We start from the raw sequence: 17579 nt of genomic DNA, 5'->3' as shown, positions 1-17579 counted from the left end.
AGCACTGGCTGCTCTTCCAGAGATCCTGAGTTCAATTCCCAGCAACCACATGGTGGCTCACAACCATCTGTAATGAGACTTGATGGCCTCTTCTGGTATGTCTGAGGACAGCTACAGTGTGCTCATGTAATAAATAAATAAATAAATAAATAAATAAATAAATCTTTAAAAAAAGAAAATGTTGGGGGCTAGAGAGATGGCTCAGTGGTTAAGAGCCCCGACTGCTCTTCCAGAGGACCTGAGTTCAATTCCCAGCAACCACATGGTGGCTCACAACCATCCGTAATGGGATCTGATGCCCTCTCTGGTGTCTGAAGACAGCGACAGTGTACTTATATATAATAAATGAATAAATCTTTTTTTAAATTGTTGTTAAAATATCCATATTGCCAATGTTCTATAGATTCGATTCGATTTTCTATCGAGATACCGATAATGTCTTTCTCCGAACAGACAGGATTGCCCAGGTATGGAGGTCAGCTCAGGAGTTGAGAGCCCTAACCGCTTCTACAGAGGATCTGAGTTTTGTTCCAACATCCACATCAGGAGGGTCAGAAACTGCCTGCAACTACAGCTCTAAGGGATCTGATGGGGGCTGGGGATTTAGCTCAGTGGTAGAGCGCTTACCTAGGAAGCACAAGGCCCTGGGTTCGGTCCCCAGCTCCGAAAAAAAGAACCAAAAAAAAAAAAAAAAAAAAGGGATCTGATGACCTCTTGTGGGCTCCAGGGAAAGTTGCACTCACATACACACATGTACACACTCACGCACACATGCATGCACGCACACACACACATGTACACACACACACACACACACACACACGCACACACACGCACACACATACTTAAATATAATCTTCCCTCCTCCCCCAGTTTTTCAAGACAGGGTTTCTCTGTGTATCCCTGTCTATCCTGGAACTTTCTCTGTAGACCAGGCTGGCCTTCAATTCAGAGATTAATCAGCTTCTGCCTCCTGAGTGCTGGGATTAAAGTGTGCCAACGACTGACCGGCAAAAAGTTGGGTTTGTTTGTTTGGTTGCTTGGTTGGTTTTCTTGTTTTTTGTTTTTGTTTGTTTTTTTTTAAGGAATGGGGAAACACTCTAAAAGTTTAAAGTCAAAGGAATCCTGAGCGGGAAATTAAAAGATGGAGAAATTTAACACGTGATCTCAAAACTACCAGTGGGCCAAATAGAACACCCAAAAGCAAATCCAGGCATCCACAGCTGGTGGATCTCTGACAAAGCTCCTGAGAATACACACTGAAGAAGAGCCTTGCCAATCCGTGGTGTCTTCACGGCTGGAGAGATGGCTCAGTGGTTAAGAGCACTGGCTGCTCTTCCAGAGGTCCTGAGTTCAATTCCCAGCACCCACATGGTGGCTCACAACCATCTGTAATGGGATCTGATGCCCTCTTCTGGTGTGTCTGAAGACAGCTACAGTGTACTTATAGAGAATAAATAAATAAATCTTACAAAATAAAAGCTAAAGGTTGGCAGTGGAGCTAAACCAGAGAGTCCGTACCCAGCTGCATAAGGCCTCATGTCCTCTCGTCGACTCGTGGTCTCTCACTAACAGTTTAATAAAGATTAAGTAACAACAACAACAACAATAACGATAAACAACTTTTTTTTTTCCAGAGCTGGGGACCGAACCCAGGGCCTTGCGCTTGCTAGGCAAGCGCTCTACCACTGAGCTAAATCCCCAACCCCTAATAAACAACTTCTTAGCTTACTCTCATCTTTTTTGCCTTGATATAGCCTCTTACTATCTCAAATATTATTCAAATTGATCTGCAACTCTGGGCTTCAAGAAGTGCTCCTACCTCAGCCTCCTGAGTAGGGGACATTGCAGGTGCATTTCAATGTGCCAGGTGGCTTCTGTGACCTTGGACAGGAAGCCCCACAGATCTACAATGTCATTCCTCTCCAACAGGGTAACTGGCCATCTTTCTGGGTTTTGGAAGCTCTGAGCTGCTTTGGGAAGTGCCCAGCTCCCAGGAGTGGACAGCCAGGGAGATTCCGGTTCTCCCACACCCTCACTGGCAGCCTCTTCTGCACTCCGCATCTCTTTGCTGTGACCAGACCCCAAGGCTCAGTTACAGCAGAGGAGACCCCTCCCCTCCCTGCCCTGCCTGTTCATCAGCTCCTACTCCCACATCTGGACCCCAGGGATCCCCCCTCCCAGAGTCCTGCGACGCAGATGGGCGCCCCTCGGCCCAGCTCTCACGTGCGAGATACCCCCGTACCCCTTCCTCACCTCTCAGACGCTGTGTCCTTCCTGCTCGGTTGGCTGGAGTAGTTCTGGTTGGTTTGTCTGGAACATTCTTAGTGGTCACCGTAAACTCAAGCCGGGGAGGGGGAGGGGAGGGTGTTGATTGGTGGAATGCACACCTGCCCGGGTGCACGAGGCACTGAACAAAGAGGCTGTGTTAGAGGAGCGCCAGCCACGCAGGACCTCTGCAGGGTGGACTGAGAGGTAAGGAGCGGGGGAAGGCAGGCGCTGACTTGAACTTGGGTGGGGCCTGCGGGCATCAGGGCAGGCAGGGAGGATGTCGATAGGACCAGTGAGGGCAGCTCATCACCCCTCAAGGACCTCCTTCTGTGTCTGGAGGCTTCCTGCTTTCTGTGGAACTGAGCTGAGGAACACAGGGTACTGAGGGATGGGTCTGGGGCATTAGAGCTGTCTATGGGGATGGGGTAACAGGATCCCCCCTGAGCAAAATGAGTGCCTAAGTCCCAGAAGAGCGGCAGCACGGCCACAGCCTGGAAGAGTTTCTGAAGAGGATTAGGAACCTAACCCCATCCCACCTGCTTCCCGACATGGATGGGATTTAGAAGTTCCACTCCACACAGGCAGTGCACAGGCCCCTCCTAGGTATCAGAGCCTTTGTAGAGAGGGCACAGGGAGATGGGCGAACCCTCCAGATAACACCCTACACACCGGCAACCCGCGAGCACCCAGCAGCATCAGCCTCTGGCTTCAGTTCGGAAGGTGGAGTCTTGCAGGAACCTAGAAGCAGGACGTGGGCACAGAGCTGCTGTCACCAAGCAGTGGTCACGTAATCACAGGACGGATGGAAGAACTCGTGGGACTGCGTGAGGGCTCCTCTGGGAAGCCAGTAACTCTGCAAGAGCTATGGGGGCCGTGTCCACGCATCCGCCGAGGTGTCAGAAGTGAGAGCTGTTCTCCCTCCCCCTCCCCCTCCCCCACGAAGTTCCCGTGGGACATCAGGGAGCCTAGACCGAAGACCACCCTGTTCACTTCTGTCTGCCTACTTAGAACCTGACCATCCTCACTGTTGGCAGAGAAAGCAGAGACCCCAGAAAGTGTCAGAGCACAGGCTCCAGTGCTGATGCCTACAGCCAGAGGAGGTCATCTTCTAGGCTGGGCTGGCAGTCAGTGACCAAGGGGATAGCTGGAGGCCTGAAGTGTGGATGGTCTGCAGGCCCTGGGGGTGACTTCCCTTCATGGTTGCTAAGTCTCAGACCTTAATGAGATAACAGTAAGAGGTGTAGTACCAGCCCTCTTCTCTGCCACCTTGATCAGCCTTCTGCCAGGCCCCAGTGTGACTGAAGTGGGGGGACACCTTCCTGAAACCTACGCCACTTTCTACGCATCCTGCTCAGCCCCTTCCATGAGCCAGAGCCCCTCTCATCACCCCAGACTGGAGCTCTGGGCTCCTAGCTTGCTTTGGCTACTCCCAAAGCAAGAGCTTGAGCAGCCTCCAGGGAAGGAGCTGTGACCCCAGTGTCCTGTCCAGGGGGCCTAGAGTGGCTGAAAGAGCGGTTGTTCCGTGTGGGTGAGGACTGGCACTTCCTGGTGGCTCTCGGGGTGCTCATGGCTCTGATCAGCTATGCCATGAACTTTGCCATTGGACGTGTGGTCAGAGGTAAGGCCTCCCAGGCACGCACATAGCTCGGGGCGGTGGGATTCCTATACACGCTTGGGATGCCAGCTGGACCGCCGTGGGCAGTGAGGTGTGGGGGAGGGGCTGTGGGGAGCCAGGCCTGGAGTTGGTGCTGGCTTCGAATCTCACCAGCTGTGTGACCCTGGCAAGGTTCCTTCCCCTCTCTGAGCCTCAGCCATCTATCTGCACAATGGGAAAGATCCCTAATGCCTCTTGGGAGGCTCTACTTATGGTTACTGTCCCATCCCTGCTTCCCCTCTCCCTCCATGATGACTGCCCAGTGGGCGCTCACACTTCTAGGCCCCCTTTTGGTCATCCAGGGACCCGGGGTTGGGGCGTTTGGGGAGGTGCCATCCCTGGCTACTGGACAGACGGGAAACTGAGGCTCAGTCAAGTCACTGAAGTCCCACAAGCCGGAAGTTGGAAACCAGATATAGACCTAGGCAACCTGGTCACCCTCAGCTCAGAGGGTGGCCTTGGGCCCTTTCCTGGTTTATAAGTGGGCACCATAGTGTCCCCCAGGGCTGAGGCTCTGGGTGGCTCCCTGACTGCTGGCCATTTCCAGCACACAAATGGCTATACCGGGAGGTTGGGGACGGCCACCTGCTCCGGTACCTCTCCTGGACCGTCTACCCTGTGGCTCTTCTGTCCTTCTCCTCCGGCTTCTCGCAGAGCATCTCACCCTTCTCTGGAGGTGAGTCATGGTCACCTGGTCTCTGGCCAACCGACCTTGTCCTGCAGGCCCCATGGGTCCAAACCTTCCCACATCCTGTGGGGCTTCTCAGGAGGTAGGGGGGGGGGCGGGGGAGGAGACTGATCTGACTGGGGGTGGGGAGCAGGCTTGTAAGAGATCAGCCACTTACCCAAAGTCACACTGGGAGAGGGACAGCAGAGTTCCCTAGGCTCCTCTGGGCTGATAAAAAAGATTGGTGGCTGGTCACTTGCAGGAGCACACACAGCTCATGTCACCGCTGTGCTGAGGGAAGCAGCAGGCTCCCAGCCCCTACAGCAGCCTTTAGCCACAGCCCAGGAAGGTCTCCCAGGTGTCTCTGGGAGTGGCCTGATAATCTCTGGGTCCCCACCCTGCTGCTACCAACTTCAAGGTCCCCTCAGACCCTCGGCTCTCTCTCCTGATAGCTGAGTTATGAAATCTTCCTCTCAGCGTCTGTGAGGTCCAGGGGGTGATGCCAGAGAGTGCTGTGTGTTTGGTCTGTGCTGGGCATGGAGGTTCTTGCTTGGAATAGCAGTATTTGGGAAGTAGAAGCAGGAGACTGGCTGCCAGCTCCAGGCTAGTCTGGGCCCAGACAATGAGACCTTCTTGAGAGAAAGGGGCAGCCGTACCTTGGAGACGCGCCTGACTTTCTCTGATCTTGCTAAGCAGGGTTGGTATTGGAGGAGAAGTGGGGGAGAGAGAGAATGGGAGAGTGTATACATTGCCTTTCCCTGGCCCCAGGGTCTGGACTCCCAGAGCTGAAGACCATGCTGTCCGGTGTGGTCCTGGAGGACTACCTAGACATCAAGAACTTCGGGGCCAAGGTGGTGGGCCTCTCCTGCACCCTGGCAACAGGCAGTACCATCTTCCTAGGCAAAGTGGTATGAACTAGGCGGACCCCTTCCTCCCTCTGTCTCCATGCCTCTGGAAGCACAGCTAAGTCTCCACGTGTGACAAGATGCATCTCAGGGTAGCCCTGGGGTTTGGGGTTGGCCGGAGACAAGGATGTAAATGATGGTGACTTTGTCTTTGGGCCAGGCTTGTGGCTCTGTTCACCCTGGGCCTTAAGGAAGGGGAGGAGGAGGGGGGAGGAAGAGGAAGAAGAGGAGGACGGGGAGGAGGAGGAGGGGGAGGAGGAAGAGGAGAAGGGAGAAGAGGAGGAGGGAGAAGAGGAGGAGGGAGAGGAGGGAGAAGAGAAGGGGAGGAGGAGAGAGGAGGAGGGAGAAGAAGAGGAGGGAGAGGAGGAAGAGAAGGAAGGAAAGGAGGAGGAGGGAGAGGAGGAGGGGGAGGAGGAGGAGGAGGAAGAGGAGGAGGAAGAGGAGGAAGAGGAGGAGGAGAGGGGAGGAGGGAAGGACTCATTTTCCCCAGGACATGTACTCTTGTCCCGCATCAAGCCTCTCCCCCTCAGGGCCCCTTCGTGCACCTGAGCGTGATGATTTCTGCTTATCTGGGCCGAGTGCGCGCCAAGACCATTGGGGAAACTGAGGTGAGGGCGACAAGGAAAAACCCCTTTGAGACTAGAAGGGGAAGTAAGCTAGTTCTGAACCTGGGGTTCTGTTTTCCCCCAGAACAAGGCCAAGGAAATTGAAATGCTCTCGGCGGCAGCGGCAGTGGGCGTGGCCACAGTTTTCGCAGCCCCCTTCAGCGGTGAGGGTTCAGTCCTCTCAGTCACTCGGTAGCTCCCATGGGCCTGTCCCCTCCAGTTTGATCAGGTCCCTCAGATGGCTCCTGATCCAGGCAGGAGAACCTTCAATCCTTCCATATGCGCAGCCACCCCAGGGTGGTTGGGGTGAAGTATCCGATCGCTGTAGACTTCTTAGGAACTCATGCCTGGTTTCCTGGGCTGGAAAAACAGAAAGCCTCATGGCCCTACTGATGTGTTTGCAAGAAGATAAAGAGAGGGAGGATATGTTCAATGGAGGTGTGGTGAGGTTGGGGTCTGCGGGCGCACGCTGAAACATCCCTTCCCTCACGAGGGAACAGCCACCACACCACTGTACAGTACAGAACAGTTTATTCAGGGCATGGGGAGGGGAGTTAAGACGGCAGTAGGGGCAGAGAAGGGGGGAGAGAGTGGGGAGGAGAATGGGAGAGAAAGGTTAAAGGGAGAAGAGAGTAAGAGAGCCAGAGAGAACAAGGGTTGGGGCAAGCAACCCCTTTTATAGTGAGTCAGGCACACCTGGCTGTTGCCAGGTAACTGTGGGGCGGAGCTTTGACAAAATGCTAACACCCACCCCATAGGTGGGGGTGGGGATATGCTGACCTTCTCTGCTTGAGTCAAGGACAAAGGCGATAGGGGGCCTCCAGCTCTCCAGGCAGCAAGCAGCAGGTCAAGGAGAAAGTGGCTCCCCACATCCTAGAGCCAAGGAAAAGGGGTCCTCCTGAGCCGTGTGCCCCCTAGGTGTCCTGTTCAGCATCGAGGTCATGTCCTCTCACTTCTCCGTCTGGAATTACTGGAGGGGCTTCTTTGCCGCCACATGCGGGGCCTTCATGTTCCGTCTCCTAGGGGTCTTCAACAGTGAACAGGGTGAGCGCCGTATTGGGACCTAGTCTCCGCCCTCCCTCTTCTGTGACTCCCTCCTCCCCCATTGACTCCTCCTTCCTTCTCAACTCCATTCACCTCTTCCTTCCTCCCTCCCTCCCTCCCTTCCTCCTCCACCTTGGTTTCTGGAGAATCTAGCCATAAAGTCTAGCTCTCTGGGTCTGAATACTTACCTATACAAAAAGAAAAATCACGAGAGAGAGAGAGAGAGAGAGAGAGAGAGAGAGAGAGAGAGAGAGAGAGAGAGAGAATGAATATGAGAATGAATATGAATGAATGTGCACACCCATATGTGTGTGACTTAAATGGGTGACGCTGGAGTGATATTCTTAGTCTCTCTGCACCTTGGTCACTACAGCGTCATGGAGAAGGTTAAACAAAATCCAGAAAACACGTGCCTGTGAACAGTCCTGTTTCTGGGGTCAGGACATCTTCACGCCCAGCATGAAATTTTCCTACAGGAATCTTCGTGGCTGTGACCCTCACTACAACCCCCCCCCATTTTTGTGTCCATTTGTCAGGCGTGAGGGCCTGGCCGTGCTGTACTGTCTCTGAACTGGTGTGTCCATTCGTCAGGCTCGAGGGCCTGGCGGTGCTGTACTGTCTCTGAACTGGTGTGTATGTTCCACTAAGAGCAGCTAAAGCACGCAGGCTAAGAGAGGAGCCACAGGCCGTGTGCCCGTGAGCAGAGTACACACAGCAGCCAAGGTCAGAAGATATTGAAAATCTCTTCTGGGTAGAAGGCTGTGTAACACGATCGGACACCTCGAGGATCTCCATGTGGTCTTTGAGAGGGACACTACAAGTGACTCCTTTGACCTTTACGTGTCTCCTCTCCCGTCCCTGAGCAAACTGTTCCTCCCAAGAACAGCGCTAAATCACGATAGACCCTGGTCGGTTCTCGATCGCTAAAGTGTTGTCAGAGTAGCACCCGGTCACAACGGGCGCTCTGTGCTGAGACATTCACCCTGGAGAGGAAATGACATGACAGACGCAGAAATGGAATGACAAATTTACTTATATTTTGCCCAAAACTGGAAGGGCCACAACTTGAGGAGAAGCTGAGAGAGGAGACATGTGCAGATGTAGAAAATCTCCTGATGTCAGGGTTCCTGTGGTACTGAATCTTCCTGTCGGACACTGAGTTTTCTTGGGGAATCTTAGTTGCTAGCACTTCTCTCCTTGAGCGTCTAGGTAGACAGAAGGGAGCTAGTGGTGCTGGGTTGAGAGAAAGGCTCTAAGGGTGGAAAGTGCTAAGGGTGTCTGAATGGCAGGCCCAGGTTCAGGGCCAGAGTCATTTGCTCTCAGGGCATCTTCCTGGTATGGATTATTTTGAAAGACGATTTGGGTGGGGAGGAGTGTGATCTCTGACCCCCTGCTCGCACCTTCCCCCCAGAGACCATCACCTCCATCTACAAGACCAGATTCCGAGTGGATGTGCCCTTTGACCTGCCTGAAATCTTCTTCTTTGTGGCTCTGGGGTGAGTGGGGTCTCAGGCCCTGACAGCCCAACTGAGCTCCTCCAGGCATGAACTGGGGCAGCTCCAGATTTACCCTCACCGCCACTGTCAGGTTCATCTGCGGGGTCCTGAGCTGCGCGTACCTGTTCTGTCAGAGAACTTTTCTCTGCTTTATCAAGACCAATCGGTACACCTCCAGACTGTTGGCTACAAGGTGGGTGAAGGCCGGCAGGGGACACCCACTCCCAACCTTTTGTAGAAAGCCCCACCCCTGCGTTAGTATCTTACCCACTGGTCCTTTAGGTATCTTCTATGGAACGCCTCAATCATAGTATCCATTTCTTCACTAATATCCACCCCGGCTAAGTCCCACATCTCTTGACCCATTGACTACAAACCAAGCCCATCATGGGACCCTTCCCAGCATTCATTGTCTACTCTTCTCTCTGAGCTGCCTCTACCCCTGATCTTGAAGTTCCTCTTCCTCCCTCCTGACCTAGGAAGGCCAATCAATCCCACCTTGGCCTGGAAGATCTGTCCTCACTGTCCCCCTCTGTCCCAAACCCTCACACTCAGCCCTCCTCTTACTATACCCCTCCTCCTGGGCTCCCCCACCTTCCTCCCTGAAGGGGGTTTGTCAGGTTTTCTGCTTTGCCCACCTCACTAGCTCTTTCCTCATTGTGATCCCTGGGGTTGTCCTTTTGTCTTTGCTTGGGCGCCATCTTGTCTCCCTACATTGTGGGGGAAGGAGATGGGGCCAACAGAGAGATCTCCATTTCTCTCACAGCAAGCCGTCCTACGCAGCTCTGGTTGCCCTGGTCCTGGCCTCCATCACCTATCCACCTGGTGTGGGTCGCTTCATGGCCTCCCGGGTAAGGGGCTCTGAGCTACTGGGATGGGTGGTGAGCCCCATTGACCGTCTCCTCGGTGTAGGTCGGGTCTCAGTCACTCCCCGCCCAAACTCTCCAGGGGAGATCCCTAGGGGTCCTTGATCAGGTTATATTTCAGCAACAGCAGGGCCATCCTCAGGGTCCTCAGCTGGGAAGAGGTAGAATAGTAGGCTCAGGTGGGTGATGGGACAGCTGGGGACCTACTGACCCCCCTCCCACTGCCTTTGCCACAGCTGTCCATGGCAGAGCATTTGCACTCTCTGTTTGACAACAACTCTTGGGCACTGATGACCCGAAACTCATCCCCACCCTGGCCTGCGGAGCCGGACCCCCAGAACCTGTGGTTGGAATGGTGTCACCCACGGTTCACCATCTTTGGGACTCTGGCCTTCTTCCTGGTCATGAAGGTGGGTCCCTCCTGTACACAGATCTGGGGTAGGACAGGGCGGCCTCCATGGATGGACACTGGAACACTGTCCCCTTACAACCTGAGCCTGGCCCACTGTGTTCCTAGGGAGGTCACATTAGCTTCTTTTTACTTTTAACTCAGTTCCTTCATCTATACAGTGAAGTAGCTCGGCGTCCTTAAGGAGGTGGGCATGCTTGGAAAAAACGACCCCAGCCCTGGAGAGGTGGGGTCAGGAGGTTCCCTTAGGGCTCGCTGATCTGTCTGATCCAACCAATTGGTAAACACCAGGTCAGTGAGAGACTCTCTCAAAGGAGGTGGACAGCAGTTCTAAGCATAACACCTGAGCTTGTCCTCTGACCTGCACACGCGTGCACATGTGCTCGAGCGCACGAGCAAACACATACACACATGTACAAATTTGTACATGCACTTTTAAAGATGAAGCGATGAAAAATAATTTTTTAAAAATGTTGGACTGGAGAGATGGCTCAGTGGTTAGAGCACTGACTGCTCATCCAGAGGTCCTGAGTTCAAATCCCAGCAACCACATGGTGGCTCACAACCATCTATAATGGGATCCGATGCCCTCTTCTGGTGTGTCTGAAGATAGTGACAGGGTGCTCACATACATACATATAATAAATAAATAAAATCTTTTGAAAAAACACAAGGCAATGGAGTAGTTACACTTTCTACCCAAAGAGCAGGCTAAGGGCAAGAAAATGAATGACCTAACATGTGCCCAGCACACAGTGGGGCCTTTAATAGGGTTTGGTTACTTCCCCTGGTGTTTTTTTTTTTAATATTTATTTACTTTATGTATATAAGTACACTGTAGCTGTCTTCAGACACACCAGAAGAGGGCATCAGATCCCATTATAGATGGTTGTGAGCCACCATGTGGTTGCTGGGATTTGAACTCAGGACCTCTGGAAGAGCAGTCAGTGCTCTTCACTGCTGAGCCATCTCTCCAGCCCACCTGGAGTTGTTTGATGTCATCTGTAATTCCAGTCAGGACTGCAGGTCCAGCATAGGCATCCTTCTCTCTGAGAAACTCCCATTTCTGTCCCATGCCCCCCACCCCCGTTTACTTCTGCCTCTGTTGCTCATAACCTCTGCCCTCTGGTCCCCTCTCCTACACAGTTCTGGATGCTGATTCTGGCTACCACGATCCCCATGCCTGCTGGGTATTTCATGCCCATATTCATCATTGGTGAGTCTGGACCCCCGGAGGTGCAAGGGCACAGGACATAACCCCGACTCCCACATACCATCTGTCTCCCAGGGTGGTACGAGAATGAGGCAGGGTTCGAGGGTCTTGGGGGTCAGGTCTGCCTAACTGCTCCTTCACTCTGAGTCTATGTCAGGAGCTGCCATTGGGCGCCTCTTGGGAGAGGCCCTGTCTGTCGCCTTCCCAGAGGGCATTGTGGCTGGCAGAGAGGTCAACCCCATCATGCCTGGGGGCTATGCTCTGGCAGGTGAGTGAACCTGGGCCCTTCGGGTGGGAAGACCACCACGTCTAGCATATGAATGAAAGGGCTGGTGTTTGTGTATGGCATGGAGTGAATTGTACAGTGTGCCTCCCAACTTCTAAAGCCCCGTCCACTCCCAAAGTCCCGTCATCTCTCATCTCTGTCTCTCTTCTCCATGTCTGTGTCTCTGTGTCTCTCTGTGTCTCCGTCTCTCTCTGTCTTTCTGTCTCTCTGTCTCTGTCTCTCAGTCTGTCTATTTCTGTCTCTCTGTCTGTCTCTGTCTATGAGTCTATGTCTGTCTCCCAGTCTCTGTCTGTCTCTCAGTCTCTCAGTCTCTGTGTCTGTCTCTGTGTCTCTGTCTGTCTCTCTCTCTGTCTCTGTCTCTGTCTCTCTCTCTCTCTCTCCAGGGTTTCTCTGTATAGCTGTCCTGGAAGCCATTTTGTAAACCAGCCTCATTGAACTCAGAGGTCTGCCTGCCTCTGTCTCCTGAGTGATGGAATGAAAGGCATATGCCATTTTTTTAGCTCTATTTCCCATCCCCTAGCCCCTCTGTATCCCTTCTCTCCTGCCATGCCTGGGCACTTTAGCAGCTTCCAGTGTGTGCCCTTCTGCCTCTAGCCACAGTCACACTATACCCACCTTGCCCTGTGGGTGAACCCTGCCCCTGGCCGGAGTCACCCACTGTGGTTCTGACCCTGCAGGTGCTGCTGCCTTCTCGGGGGCGGTGACCCACACCATCTCCACAGCACTGCTGGCCTTTGAGCTGACCGGCCAGATCGTTCATGCACTGCCTGTGCTGATGGCCGTGCTGGCGGCCAATGCCATCTCTCAAAACTGTCAGCCGTCTTTCTACGATGGCACCATCATGGCCAAGAAACTGCCGTACCTGCCGTGGATCCGTGGCCGACAGATTGGGTGAGCCTGGGACTGAGCAATGGGATGTCCAGGATGGTATGGAAGTTAAGGGACTCCCCCGCGCCCCGCAACACCACTGCAATTGTCCTCAGCCCATTATCTGGCCCTGATGGGCTGGGAGAGAAAGCCAGAGCCTGACAAGTCTTACTTCAGTCACATGGAGGTTGGGCACCAGCTAGAGGAGGCCTCTCTCCTCCTCTCTTGCTCCGCTGGCTCAGCTAGGTGGTCAGGAGCTGGGATACAGATGGGGTCAGAGGTCCTTCCTCACCCGGCAGTTTCTGTTCTCAAAGCAGCCATGATTGAGGCTCAAGATCTCCTTTGTCTAGATCCAGCTGCAACCTCCTGCAAGCTTCTGTCCTGCTTCAGACCTGTTACCTCGATGTCCTGTGAGAGTGACTTTTCTCATGCTCTCAAACCTTCTATAAACTTCTCTCAGGCACGAGAAAAAGGCAAAACTAAACATTTGTTTAAAGCAGGATTCTGTAAGGTGATCCAGCCGCCACTGAAGCTGGTGTTGGAGAACCAGGAACACAGAATATTCCCATCAATAAATCTGTCTCTATGTTCTTTCCCATCGCAGAGTCCTAAGCATTACTCATTCCTTCAGTGTTCCTGGTCTTGCATTCAGAAACCAAAAATATTTGTAACGTTTCTCCTTGGTACAATAAAACACCCAACAGAAGCAACTCGAGGAAGTCTGGGTTTATGCTGGCTCACAGTCTGAGGGGTGCACAGTCCATCATGGTGGGGAAGGCATGGCGGCAGGAATGTGAGGCAGCCAGTCATATTGCGTCTACCAAGCAGAGAGAGATATAAATGCTGGTGCTCACCTCGTAGTATTAAGTTCAGGACAATAGCTCATGGGATGGCACTGCCCACACTTAGGGACAACTGACGCAGCCTAGAAACTATTTTGCTGAGGTCTCTTTCCCATATCTTGCTAAGTTGAAGGTAAACATTAAGCTATCGGCTACATACGTGGGTACTCTCCCAGCAAGGTTCCTTGTCTTGTCCTGGGGGCCAGCAACCCCACACACACACTTCAGAGCCTGCTACCTGCCTCCCTCTGCCCACAGCTCCTACCCTGTGACTGTGGAACACTTCATGAACTGTAACCTCACCACGCTGGCCAAGGACACGCCCCTGGAGGAGGTGGTCAAAGTTGTGACCTCTACAGAAGTGTCTCAATATCCCTTGGTGGAGACCAGAGGTATTCAGCTGGGGTGGGAATGGGGCATTGCATGGGGGGCTGGGTGGGGATTCCCTCTAAGTATCAGGGCAGCAAGGGCAGGCAGGGTGTTAGATGTGCCTCTGAATCCAGACTGCTGTGTGACCTGGGGCATGTCCCTTCGCTTCTCTGTGCTTTGGTTTATTCATGAATGAAATGGATATGATAACTATGCTAACGTCCGGGTGTTTAGAGACAAGAAGGCGTCGTAAATCAGCCTGGGATAGCTCTCGGGATTCTAGTCAAGGATGATACAGCCAACCACTGCCGCCAGATATCCGTGTCTAAAACTCGGTTCCAGGAGGCAGGACCTGCTGGGCCTCTCAGCCTGTGTTTCCTCATCTGTAAACTGGGTGAAAGGTCCTAGGAGACTGAAAATTCTGTAAATTTCCTCTGACACTTAAGAACACCCAGCATCACATGTAACAGGGAATAGCCTTGTTGGGGCACCAGTGGAAGGGGAAGCCCTTGGTCCTGCCAAGGTTGGACCCAGTGCATGGGAATATGTGGTGTAGGGGGAGTGGATGGGGGGTGAGTGGGGGGGATACCCGTATGGGGGATGGGGAGGGGATGGGAGCTTATGGACAGGAAACCGGGAAAGGGAATAACATTCGAAATGTAAATAAAGAGGGGGCTGGAGAGATGGCTCAGCAGTGAAGAGCACTGACTGCTCTTCCAGAGGTCCTGAGTTCAAATCCCAGCACCCACATGGTGGCTCACAACCATCTGTAATGGAATCTGATACCCTCTTCTGGGACGTCTGAAGACAGCTATAGTGTACTCATCTATAATAAATAAATAAATCTTTTTAAAAAATTTTAAAAAAAGAAATGTAAATAAAGAAATATATCTAATAAATTAAAAAAAAAAACCAAAAAAAAAAAAAAAAACCAAAAAGGAAAACACCCAGCATGAGGCTGGAGAGAGACCACCTAAGATCGTGGCCATTCTTTTTTTTTTTTTTTTTTTTTTTGGTTCTTTTTTTCGGAGCTGGGGACCGAAGATCGTGGCCATTCTTACGGACCTGGCCTTAGTTCCCAGCACTCTCATGCCATCTCACAACCATTCTTAACTCTAGTTCTGTGGACTCTGGCGCCATCTTCTGGCCTCTGTGGGCACTGCAATAATATGTGTAATGCGCATATACAGGCAAAACCTTCATACACATAAAATAAAAACAATCATCAAATCTTTACAAAGAAGCACCCAGCATGTTCGTGGCACATAGTAGGTACTCATATAATGTGACTTCCATTTTTATAACAAGTCCCTTCCTCTGCGCTTCCTAGAGTCTCAGACCCTGGTGGGCATTGTGGAACGGACCCACTTGGTGCAAGCCCTCCAGACCCAGCCAGCTTCCTGGGCTCCAGGCCAAGAGGTGGGCACCCCTGCCAGGTGTGGGGACAGAGTGTGGGTGTGAGCAGGGCTCTGAAGGGAGAGAGGAGTTCGGGGGTCAGGAGGCTGGGAACTGTAGGCTGGCTCAGGCTCCATTGTCTTTTTCCAATCCCAGCGCTTTCTCCAGGACATCTTGGCAGGTGGCTGCCCCACACAGCCAGTGACCCTGCAGCTGTCCCCAGAGACCTCCCTGTATCAGGTAAGGGAAGAAATGGGTGGAGAGGGAGGACCTGATGGGGGACATCAGGCTCCACATCCTCCCTCTATGAAGGGGTGTACACACACACACACACCACATACACACATACACACATACACACATAACACATAACAATACATATACACACATACAACACACACAATACACACATATACACATACATATATGCATATATACACATACAACACACATATACATACATACAACACACAATATACACACATTTATTCACACTACACATATACACTTAGACAATACACACATATATGTACACACATACATACACATCACACATACATACAGACAGACAGCATACACATGTACACATATACACAACACATATACACACATACAACACATATACACACATGTAACACACATACACACAACACATATACACACACAGCACACACAACACATACACACATATCACACATACACACACATATTACACACCCATACACATACAACATATATATAAAACACACATGCACGCACACACATACACACATGTACATACACACAACACATATACACATATACAACACACACAACACATCACATACACACACAACACATATATACAGTATATCACACACACACACACACACACACACACACACACACAGGCACACACACTCACCTGTAGACGTGCCCAGCAGCCCCAGCTTGGGTCACTGCCAGGGTTTCTGAGACAATACAGAGGTACAGAGGAGATCGGGACCTGAGAGAGCTTTGGGAACACGTGCTTGTGGGCAGACACCCATGCTGCTAGTCAGAGCATCCCGTGGAGCTGGAGAGATGCCTCAGCTTTAGGAACACTGGCTGTTCTTCCAGTGCTAGGGTTCAATTCTCAACAAGCAAATGGCAGCTCCAGTCCTAGAGGAGTCAGCACCCTCTTCTGGCCCCTAGAGGCACGTCATACATGGGTACACAGTCATGCATGCACAAAACACCCATGCACATAAAAAATATTCTGGCATGGCGGCACACACCTTTAATCCCAACACGTGGGAGGCAGAGGCAGGAAAATCTGTGTGAGTTTGAGGCCATCTTGGTCTCCATAGTGAGTCCCAGGACAGCCATGGCTACATAGAGAGACCCTGTATAAAAAACTAAACAAAGAACTTGTAAAGGTTTTTAGCATCACGCAGGGACCCGGATTTGAGGCCCTTCCCCAGACTCCTGTGAGAAAGCTGAGAGATTACCTAGCCTCTTAGAGGACACACTTGGGGTGGAGGTGGGGTGACAATCGCAGCCTAGGGACCTGGCTATGGCTCCAACTTTTTTGCCAGGGTCTATGCCCTTGAGGTCCAGGTAACCTGGACCAAAGGATTCCTTCTGCTTAAGGCCTTGCTTCTTATGTGGTGTCTGGCTCCCTCTAGTGGTCAGATTAGACACTGACGGCTGGACTCAACTCTTCACTCACCAGGCCAGAGAAGGATGTGTGGGCAGAGGGGTGTTCCTTGACTCCATCATTTCCTGTCAATCCCCCTACAGGCACACAGCCTCTTTGAGCGGCTGACCCTTCAGTCGCTGTTCGTGACGTCACGGGGCAAAGCTGTGGGCTCTGTGTCCTGGGCGGAGGTACTGGGGTCTTGAGGGTGGACAGAGCAGGCAGGGGTGGAAGAGTGGGGGGGAGCTCGGGGGAGGGACGGGGGGGGGCACCAACGTTCCCTTTTCAAAGCTACACAGAACTCTGATGTATGCCTTTCCTTGGATTAAAGTGGCCACTGAGCCTGGGTCGTCAGTTACCAGCCTGCCACCTCCTGGGTTCAGAGTCCCTTATCTGTGTGTTGGGATAGGCACCAGCAGTAAATCTTCATCATTATGGGGGTGCTCTGGATAGAGACCAGAGGTGTCTCCCCCATCCCTCCCCCCCACCTTGATCCTTTTCTCTCTCTTGTAGCTGAAGAAAGCCATTTCCACCTTGATCAACCCACCAGCCCCCAAGTGAGCCAGCGTTGGGGTCAGAACAGGACCCCAGCTAAGAGCTGCAGAGGCTGCACAGAGCCCCACCCCATTTCCCTCCCTACCCCACCCCTCCAGCCCAGCCCGGCTCCCCAGTGCCTCAGGCAGCTCTACCCAGCTGAACGGGACTCCGTATTCATCATGGCCTACACCGAGAGCACAACATCTCTCTGGTCTGGAAGGGACAAATCTCACCCTGGTGCATGTCCCTTCTGGGATTATCTATTCACAACCAGTAGCTCCTGAGAAAATAAAAGTAAAGCTGGTTCCCAGAGCCACTGTTCACCCATTTTCTCCCTCAAGAGTTTGCATTTGGTCCCTTGGGTTCTAGTGTTGGCCTAGGTTAAGCTCTTGGGGCATCGCTGGCTAGGCCTGGGGCCCCTCAGTCTCTGCACCTTAGCAGGCAGACGGAAGAGTGAGAGAGTCCCTACCAGGTGATGCCTGGCCTCACGTGTCAA

The 17579-nt window shown here is 52.4% G+C and overlaps 1 protein-coding gene across 3 annotated transcripts; it reads left to right on the top strand.

Annotated features, from left to right (window-relative positions):
- The first annotated feature begins 2309 nt into the window (after nucleotides 1-2309).
- Nucleotides 2310-17395, top strand: Clcnka (chloride voltage-gated channel Ka). 3 transcript variants are annotated; one of them, XM_063288464.1, is made up of 20 exons: nucleotides 2310-2475; nucleotides 2853-3173; nucleotides 3761-3889; nucleotides 4473-4601; nucleotides 5361-5500; nucleotides 6028-6105; nucleotides 6188-6266; nucleotides 7021-7146; nucleotides 8558-8642; nucleotides 8734-8835; nucleotides 9409-9493; nucleotides 9745-9918; nucleotides 11064-11133; nucleotides 11288-11398; nucleotides 12094-12307; nucleotides 13384-13517; nucleotides 14825-14913; nucleotides 15046-15129; nucleotides 16651-16737; nucleotides 17060-17395. In XM_063288464.1, exons 2-20 carry the CDS (start codon nucleotides 3074-3076, stop codon nucleotides 17105-17107), a joined length of 2064 nt encoding a protein of 687 aa, XP_063144534.1. In that variant the 5' UTR covers nucleotides 2310-2475; nucleotides 2853-3073; the 3' UTR covers nucleotides 17108-17395. The 3 variants fall into 3 exon arrangements, with proteins under 3 accessions (XP_063144534.1, XP_008762514.1, NP_445779.2); XM_008764292.4 differs by having other exon boundaries at nucleotides 2433-2475; nucleotides 2984-3173; NM_053327.2 differs by having other exon boundaries at nucleotides 2437-2475; nucleotides 3069-3173; nucleotides 17060-17394.
- The last annotated feature ends 184 nt before the right edge of the window (nucleotides 17396-17579 follow it).

This window comes from Rattus norvegicus, chromosome 5, assembly GCF_036323735.1.
Source record: "Rattus norvegicus strain BN/NHsdMcwi chromosome 5, GRCr8, whole genome shotgun sequence".
Classification (NCBI taxonomy): Eukaryota; Metazoa; Chordata; class Mammalia; order Rodentia; family Muridae; genus Rattus; species Rattus norvegicus.
Note: the sequence above shows the minus strand (reverse complement) of the source record. Positions and strands in the feature narration are given on the sequence as shown.